General features: G+C 33.3%; 1 protein-coding gene across 1 annotated transcript; it reads left to right on the top strand.

Moving 5' to 3' along the window:
- The first annotated feature begins 5,207 nt into the window (after nucleotides 1-5,207).
- LOC25491388 (protein SYS1 homolog) lies at nucleotides 5,208-9,396 on the top strand. The gene is made up of 4 exons (XM_013599289.3): nucleotides 5,208-5,376; nucleotides 5,459-6,196; nucleotides 6,849-7,075; nucleotides 8,906-9,396. The coding sequence occupies exons 2-4, from the start codon at nucleotides 5,973-5,975 to the stop codon at nucleotides 8,911-8,913; spliced, it is 459 nt and encodes a 152-aa protein (XP_013454743.1). The 5' UTR covers nucleotides 5,208-5,376; nucleotides 5,459-5,972; the 3' UTR covers nucleotides 8,914-9,396.
- Nucleotides 9,397-9,925: the final 529 nt, after the last annotated feature.

The raw sequence follows: 9,925 nt of genomic DNA, 5'->3' as shown, positions 1-9,925 counted from the left end.
TTGGATCAAAGAACAAACGGTAAGGTTTTGGTAAAATGATGATGAATGAATATGAAGGTGAGAAAAACACAAGAAGGGGGGGGTTGAATTGTGTTTTCTTTTTCTGTCTAGAAAATTCTTCTTCTGATAAAACTTCAGAAGCAGTTTGAGAGTGCTTCTGATGAAATGATCAGAATCAGATATGCAGCGGAAAGAACAGAGCAGAGAAAAGAAAGACAAAGACACAAGCAGTTATCCTGGTTCCTTCCACAACACGGAAGTAGTCCAGTCCCCTTGCACTTCCAAGGAGATTTCACTATAATCACAAGATTACAACTGCTCAATACTTTCTAAGTATGAGACTTCACAAAAATGCTCAAGCACACACTCAAGAGTCTTCCAATGCTCAAGCACTAAGCAAGAGACTTCTAATGCTCAAGCACGCAGGCAAGAGACTTCTAATCAAACAAAAATACAGAGAATTGAGTTTGAATTGAACACTTGATATACAATCAGTGGTGTTCACAATACAATACAGAAAAGACTCTAGACTTTGAATTTCTAAGATGTATCAAATCAGTGCAGAAATTCAGTGTGCTTTGTAGAATCAAATTGACAGAGTTTTGGCGCTTTTGAACTTATGTATTTCTATATACAATCTTCAAGTCTTCATTCCTTTATATAGAGGTGTGAAAGAGACGTTGAGATAATCAGCACGTCTAAAGAGTCGTTTGAAATCCTTTGATTATCCACCAGTGATCCTTTGCCTGATTTGGGTGTAGTCCTTTGAAGAATAAACTTCAAATTCATTCCCATCTTGAGTGTACAAATTCTGCAGGCATGGCTGTTGTTTTGTCTTGTAGCGTAGACAGAAAACAGAGTAGTGGAGGTAGTGGTTGTACACTTGTACTTTGTCAACTCTATTAACGAGAGACAAGAGCTCAGTGCTATCCATATATCCGTTGATACCTCCCTTTCAATTCTTTGTTCTTCTTTGATAAGACTGAATTGAGAATCAGCAACTTTGAATCTTCAGTTTGATTAAAGGATCAAAAGTAGCTTCTGGTGAAGATATTGCTTCTGATGAAAACTTTTGCTTCTGATGACTTTCTGCTTCTGATGACTTTCTGCTTCTGATGACGTCATCTCTTCAGGAGCAGTTTAGCTTCAGGAGCAGTTTTCTTCAGATGCTCAGAATTTCTTTTTTCTTTCCATTGTTCTTCCAAGACCTATTGAAATAACTTGAGTAGCCTTTGGTCCTGTACACTTGAACAATTATTAGTAATAACCAATTGACAATTTTTAATACCTTGTTATCATCAAAACTTAATAAGGTTCATTGTGAAACACATTTTGTTCCAACAGAATATTTACAATTATTTCCTATTTATACATGTAAAAGATGAAGGAAATCTCAAAGACTAACGTTTTGAGGGAATTGTGTCCTAGTTATACTAGTGTTGTTAAGTCCCCAACTAGGTGCATGATTAAGTATCAATCATTGATAATTTCTTAAGATCACATGTCACAATCACAATTTTAACATATTGATTTTACTATTTAAAAACATTAAATTAATTTTTTTGACAAAATTAAATTAACTTGTATTTTTTTTTTGTGTGAATTGAACATCTTCTGTGTTATCTCCATCTCTCTCCAAAAACCCTAATTTAGGTAATGTGAAAATTGAAATTGAATGTATTTTCCTTTAAATCTGATTCTTCTTTGATGATTACATGTTCTTTAATTGATTGATTGCCATCAGTTTTTTCATCTATTGTTGTTAAACCTAGTTGATTGCATTAAAAGAAGAATGTCAGTATAAATATGTATATGCTTTTTTTTAACACACTTCATGTGAGTTTCAGAATACTTTATAATCTGAAGATGCTAATCTGTTTATCTTGAACTAGAACAAAGGTATTGATAATAAGATGTCCAGAAAAGAATCCCTGATAAAAAGGGGGAAAATCTAGAAATGATAGTACATATTGCAATGCAATGTATAATAGAAGGTAGTTGTAAATCACTTGTGCGAAGATTACCATGTAGCTACTAGTTGTTAAGTTCTATTTTCCAAATAAAGAATCAATCTCAAGGCACCAAGTAGCTACATGTCTTGTTTGTGGAGATAAATAGATAATGGAACATAGTAGTGCTGTTTGTTTTATAATGTTTAATGTTCTTTAACTTCTCATGGAAATGGGAGATGTACAAATAAATGGTTAAATTATGGCTTATGCTATTCTAACTATCATTGTTGTCTCAGGTGGCTTATGCTTTTCTAACTATTTATGGCTTATGCTTTTCTAAATAAATGGTTCAATTTTGTTATGTTTTTTGAATAATTGTTGTCTCTCATGTTGGTAAATATATTTTGCATACCTACTCTTTCTGATCTTGTTGTTGGTTTGATTCTTGCAATTAAGAGGTGAGCATACTATTGGAGCGCACAATTGGAAAAGTTAAGGTAGATGAAGATTCAAAGAATCGATTCTATTTTTAAGAGGCCGTTGATATTCAAAGAGATGAAGTTATAATTTCTTCATCCGAACCTGAACAAGTTCATGAGAATCCAAGAATTGAAAGGGAAATTAGTGACGGCCACCCCAAACATTTTTGTCTGGCTCCGCCACTGTTTCTATGTAAAATCAATGACTAAATCATATTACATAGACTAAAAGAATAATAAACACATAATTTTTTTTTGAATAAAAACAAATAAAATTGTTGTATATATCAAATATCAATGATTCAAATAAAATTTGTACATAATTCAAATAAAAAAACATTTTTATGAGGACCAAATGCAACTTTTTTTTGAGAGGGTGAGGACCAAATACATGTTAATTAATTTTTTTGCTAAATCATACATGTAACTTTTTTTGAAAGGTTATCATACACGTAACTTGAAAAATATTTTTTTGGTATGTCTTTAAGAATATTTCATATTTTTTTTTGATACAATTAAGAATATTTCATTTCTATCTTTAAAAATATTTTTTTGGTATGTAAATATTTCATTTACTTCTAGCTTTAAAATATTTAAAATAGAAGTGAAATATTTATTATGGGTAAATGGAATATTCTTAATCAACAAATATATTATATGAATTAAATCATGTAAACCAGAGAATTGCTGTTTACACATTTGATAAGGCTGTGCCACACGAGTATTTTACCTAAATGTCCTTCGACAGTTAACTGCAGAAGTTTTAGTAAACCGGCGGCAGTTAACTGCCGATGCGAACTGACCATACACAGAAGCAGAAACTCAGTTTTCTGAGTTTATTCAATTTCTCAAAAGTTTTCCAAAATCAACCAAGTTCTCCAATTTCCTTTTTTGAGCAAAATCAAGTGCATCATCTCCATTTAATCACAAGTAAGTATCTTTACTCATTTTTAATCATAATGTTAGTTTGGGTAGTTTTTTTAAAAAAAAAATGGTAGTTTTCATGTGTTTATGGTTGATGTAGGAATTGAATTTTTGATGATTGCATGTAGTTTATAATTGAATGTAGTGACTTTAATTGATGATTGAATGATGTTAGAGTATAATGTGGTTTTGAATGGTGGCAAAAGATCACATTTTGAGTATGTTTGATACTTTGCACCCAAAGTGTTTGAGAAAATGCCTCAATGACAATTTTATTTTTTATTTAGTTAGTTTGGGTTATGGATATGATGTTGATTGTAATTCGAAAAAGTGTATATTGAATTAGGTTGAATGCATATTGAAAAAGTGTATATTGAATTAGGTTGAATGTATATATTGAATTATGTTTAGTTTAGGTTATGTTTAGGTTGAATGTGTATGATAATGCATTTGATTATTTACGTTTGAATGTGAATGATAGTGTGTATGATAATGTTTAGGTTCAATCAATGTGTTTATTTTGGTCAAGTGGTTGAATGTGAAAGTGTTTATGTTTAGGTTGAATGTGAAAGTTTAGGTTATGTTTAGGTTTAGTGTTTTTGATAAAGTGGTTGAATGTATAAGTTGAATGATGTTAATTTTATTATTTTTTGTGTAGATATGGCCGATCAGGACCCCATTGATCCATCTAAGATGATTGGTGGTATGCGTGCGATGACTCAGAGCCACCGGGAGCTCTCATGCTACACAGCCTGAGACAGGCTGTGTAGCATGAGAGCTCCCTGAACCATCTCCCCTCTGACCTCTACCCCTCTTTGGGATGTGGCCGCTCTGTCTCTCCCTCCGGTGGCTCTGAGTCATCGCACGCATACCACCAATCATCTTAGATGGATCAATGGGGTCCTGATTGGCCATATCTACACAAAAAATAATAAAATTAACATCATTCAACTTATACATTCAACCACTTTATCAAAAACACTAAACCTAAACATAACCTAAACTTTCACATTCAACCTAAACATAACCTAAACATAAACACTTTCACATTCAACCACTTGACCAAAATAAACACATTGATTGAACATAAACATTATCATACACACTATCATTCACATTCAAACGTAAATAATCAAATGCATTATCATACACATTCAACCTAAACATAACCTAAACTAAACATAATTCAATATATACATTCAACCTAATTAAATATACACTTTTTCAATATGCATTCAACCTAATTCAATATACACTTTTTCGAATTACAATCAACATCATATCCATAACCCAAACTAACTAAATAAAAAATAAAATTGTCATTGAGGCATTTTCTCAAACACTTTGGGTGCAAAGTATCAAACATACTCAAAATGTGATCTTTTGCCACCATTCAAAACCACATTATACTCTAACATCATTCAATCATCAATTAAAGCCACTACATTCAATTATAAACTACATGCAATCATCAAAAATTCAATTCCTACATCAACCCTAAACACATGAAAACTACCATTTTTTTTTTAAAAAAAAAAACTACCCAAACTAACATTATGATTAAAAATGAGTAAAAATACTTACTTGTGATTAAATGGAGATGATGCACTTGAATTTGCTAAAAAAGGAAATTGGAGAACTTGGTTGATTTTGGAAAACTTTTGAGAAATTGAATAAACTTAGAAAACTGAGTTTCTGCTTCTGTGTATGGTCAGTTCGCATCGGCAGTTAACTGCCGCCGGTTTACTAAAACTTCGGCAGTTAACTGTCGAAGGACATTTAGATAAAATACTCGTGTGGCACAGCCTTATCAAATGTGTAAGCAACAATTTATGTAAACCACGAAGCATAAGCAAAACGACAAAGAAGGGACCAAAACGACACTTCAAGTCTGAAACTTCACGCATAGTGCAATTTCCTATTCTCTTCCCAAATTTTCCATTTCTCTCCAATTCCCATCGCTGGAAGAGAAAACCCAATTTTCTCTCCAACAATTCGTTCCTTTTCCTTCTCAATTTTCGGTAAGTTCCATCAATCTCTATATATTTTTCCCTTTCCATAAACAATTGCCATAAAATTGAAAAAATCTTCAATTTTTCTCAGGATTCATCATTCACGGTGATTTTTTTTTACTGTGGCTGTTATCCTTCATCAGTTACCGCTTGAAGAATCCAGATCTGAAAGAGCGTGAACCATTGTTTGCGTTTTGGGGTTAAACGCAACAACCTTGATTTGGGATTTTTTTTAACTGTTTTAAGCAATTGGGGTCTCTTAATTTGATGAATTTTATGTAATGAAGAGTTTTTTAGATTTGATTATTGAGATTTATGCAACTGGGTCGATGTGAGTGGCTTCTATAGAGGAAAAAGTTTAATTTTTTAGAATTGGGTTATTCATTTAACTGTATTAAGGCAATTGGGGTCTCTTAATTTGATGAATTTTATGTAATGAAGAGTTTTTTAGATTCAATTGTTGAGATTTATGTAACTGGATTGATGTGAGTGGGTATTATAGAGGAAAAAATTTAAGTTTTTAGAATTGGGTTTTTGATTTCGATTTGGGAATTTGAAGATTAGGTTTAGTTTGTGAGACATTTTGTTTGTTTTGGGTAGGAGTCATGTTCTATGGTGCAGTGGTATGGGACCCTTGGCTTATTGTTGCTCAAATTGTTTGTCTACAATGTATGTACTATATCACACTTGGATTGCTCTTAACAGTTCTTGTTGGCACTCGCGTTTCTCGGTTGAGCCTTGTGTATTTCTTTGACTATGTTACTGTTACTACCTCTACCGTTACTGGATGGTGCGTTTGTGCTTCATTTCTGCTCAGCTCAGCTGCAGGGTAATTGTTCTCTTCCACCTTTCTCACTGTACTAGTAGCTTTGTCAATGTTGGTCTATTGCTTGAATTCGTAATTGGTAATTATTATTCATCAAATCACGATAGTTGTGTTATGAATTTCTGTGTGTTTTGAAGAGTTTATTTATTTACAGTTCGTTCGAGCTTATCATATGACATAAAATATTTAAGTGTTTGACTTTGAGAGAATTTATGAAGATAACCCCAAGCTTGTAAGTGGGTGTACAGTTTTACATCCATTTGCTCTCATTCTGTTGTACTGGTTGCACTTTTTTACAGTATGGGGAATGAAACGAACAAGTTAGGATTTGAACCTTTTTGATAGAGATACCTTTGTTTAGGGAAGTTAATGTGTCTGTGCTTGGAATGTAAAAATATGGGATTTGATTTGATTTGGAAATCAATTCTTGTGTTTGGTATGTTAGAAAAGGAAATTACCTATTTTTGAAATCCATATAATTTTAACGGTTGAGATTTATTAATCCTGTTAAATATGGTGTTTGTTATTATGTAAATTACTTTGTGTAGAGGAAGGATTCTCTGGGGGCATTCTTAGCTGTTATTCTCATATATGGTTTGTTAAGTGAGATTTAGTAGCTCTATGTTGCACTAACACCACCGATGTTGTTATGCAGGGCTGTGTATATGCTTTATTTGATTGAAAGATCAAAGAAGTGCTTGGATTTTGCAGCCACTATCTATATCATTCATCTTTGCATATGCATAGTGTATGGGGGTTGGCCGTCTTCTATAGCATGGTGGATTGTGAATGGTACTGGAATTGCCTTGATGGCTTTGCTAGGTGAATATCTGTGTATCAGACGCGAACTCCGGGAGATACCAATACCACGATATCGTTCAAGTAAGAGCTTACTCCTTTTTGGATGTTTGGCTGACAAATTTGACATGTGCTATTTGAAGAATTGTTTATCATTTATATATATTTTTCTTTTTTATCATGTCTTTTCTTATTTCAGAAACCTGCATATATGTTTAAGCTGTCAAACTCAATTTACATTAGGAATCGTAGGAAGTCATTCATATTCTATATGCCGTGCTTGCTGTTCTTTTTTTTCCTTATCCCCATGGAATTTTTTAATAGACAAGAAGATTGATTGAGTTGGGAAGACCTTGTATTCAGTGTCAATTCTAATATCAAAGTAGGTTCTTAGGACTGGTTCCCCGATCCATCATCAAGAAGTGAGATCCAAGTAGACATTTTCATACCTTATGTATAAGTTGGTCCTCATGTTTCTCTGACCGTTTTCCAAACCTTCACCTTGAGGACAAGGCTAAACTGATAGTGGCGGTTATTGATGGGCCTCTAACTCGTGGGACTTTAAGCTTGCTTGTTTAATGGAGAAGGAAGAGATGAATGAAGGGGGCAAGAACAGAACTGTGCTAGGAGAAGTTGGTTCTGACGGAGGGGGATAACCAGAACAGGTGGCAGTAGGAGAGTGGAGATAGAGGTGGTGTAATCTGTCAAGAGTCATACATTGGTTGAGATGTATCCTGAAATTGAGTTTATAAGTGGTAGTCATCCCTCACCTTACAAATCAGTTTTGCTGGGTTAAATTAGGCACAAGTCAGATTCTAAGAAACCGTTTAATCCCACATTGCCTAGAGAATAGAGATATGACCTTAGTCATGCTTATATAGCTTGGCTTGTACTCACCTTTCTAGCCGATTTTATAGGGTTGCGTTAGGCTCACCCATTATCGAGCCAAGACCATTAGACCACCCGTTATCGAGCCACTGGGGTCATGCTCCAGATGTCCAGTCTTGAGCATGAGGGTGTGTGTATTAATAGTCTCACATTGGATGAGATATGACTCGACTATAAATTTATAATTGGTAGGCGTCCCTCACTTTACAAGTCGGTTTTGTAGGGTTAAATTAGGCTCGGCCTAAATTCCAAGCGGTTTAGTTCCACACTGCCTAAAGATACGGCCTAATAAATGTTTATATATCTTGGGCTGTCTTTACCTTACAATTTGGTTTTGTAGAGTTGAGTTAGGCCCAACCAAAATTTAAGATGTGGGAACTTTAGCGACATGATTATAAGGGTAGTGGGAATTGGAGAGGAAGGCAATCAATCATTTGGGTGATTGTGCAGTCGCTACTCCCACTGTTATTTCCTTTTTTTCGGGGTAGTCAGATTCTTAATAATGTTTCTATTTTTTTCTGCAATCTACGGTAATCAGGCTTGTTCTATATTATTTTTGTAATATTTCTAAGGGAAATGCTAAAGAGTGCCCTTAGGGCATTGGTTAATGGAATAAAATTAGAAATATTGTGTTGAAAAGGGGTGAAAAGTGGTGAATTCAACTTCTGAAAAATTTAAAAATTGTTATTTCCAATGCAAAACAACTACTTTTGGTTTCCTTTACATGTGCCCTTGTTAGCATGACCCTATTTCTAAAGTCGATTCCAGTCACTATCATATTTATGCTCCGATTAGGATTACGAATATTAATGCTCGAAGGGATAGGACATTAATTATGCATTATGTTTTATATTATTAAATTAACTTGCTTATCTTATTGCAAACTATACCGTCATGTGTTCCTGCTTAAAAATACCATTCAGCAACGAAGAATTTTCATTTTGTGGACATAATGATATCCTGTTTATTATGTGCTAAACATTGGCTGGTTATTCCTTTGATTTAATACAATCAAATTTCTTTCAGATGTTTGATTGGCAGAAAGAAGTAACTTGAGTCTTGAATTCAAGAAAGGAGTTGTATTGCGGGATGATAATCGACTTTTGATTCTATATATTGGATTATCTCGAAGATAAAGCCCATGTAGAGCATAGTTCTACTATGTCATTGAAATACCTGCATTCGCTTTTCTATTCTTTAGTTGCAATAGAGTTTAAACATAGATAAATAGACAGAGACTAAGTACATAAATTTCCAGGAAGTTCTGAAAGTGTTATGTAGGTTATTCTCATTCTATTTCGTCTTTTTCCCCTTCTTTTTAGCGATATCGGTTAAGGTGATGTGTTTAGTTGGTTGAGCTTCTATTCTTTTTTACCCTTTTTACGAGTTATTGGATCTATTTGGTTTCTTGGAAATATGTATTAGTTCTGTGCCATTACTGGTTTACTTTTAAAAAGGGGTTGTATTACAGATTGGAGAATGATGAATTACTCAATATATTAAGATTCTTTTTTTAACTTGTTTCTTGTGATCGATGAATTTGCTCCTCAATTTTTTGGTTGAACTTTCTATGTACAGTTTAATTTCTAGTGTTAGTTCTTCTCTGCAATTCTTAACAAATAATAAAATTTGTTCAAGTCCCGTTTACTGTGAAAAGAATGTGATCATTCACAAGTTATGATATGAATTACAATCCATCATTCACATGTTAATCCTGTTATGAAGTACAAATCACCACAATTGTGTACGTTGATGACAATATTTCTTCATTTTTATGTTAAAGGAATGAAATTTAATCTAGAATGTATTCATCCTGAGTCATGGTAGTAAAGCTTGTATAAGTACAAATTATACAAGTTATTTTACTTTTTGTCATTGCAGACTTTGCTTCTGTCAACAATCTGTCTCTTATATTATGGTACTAGGTTTATTTTTGAAATTGGCATTAAGAGTTTGAATTGAAAAAAGAAGAGAGATTATAGTCACATCCTAATAGTGAGCAATATTCCTATGTAAGGTTCTCTTTGGTGATGGAACTATGCATTC

This window comes from Medicago truncatula, chromosome 4, assembly GCF_003473485.1.
Source record: "Medicago truncatula cultivar Jemalong A17 chromosome 4, MtrunA17r5.0-ANR, whole genome shotgun sequence".
Taxonomy (NCBI): Eukaryota; Viridiplantae; Streptophyta; class Magnoliopsida; order Fabales; family Fabaceae; genus Medicago; species Medicago truncatula.
This window is presented reverse-complemented; position numbering and strand designations above follow the sequence as displayed.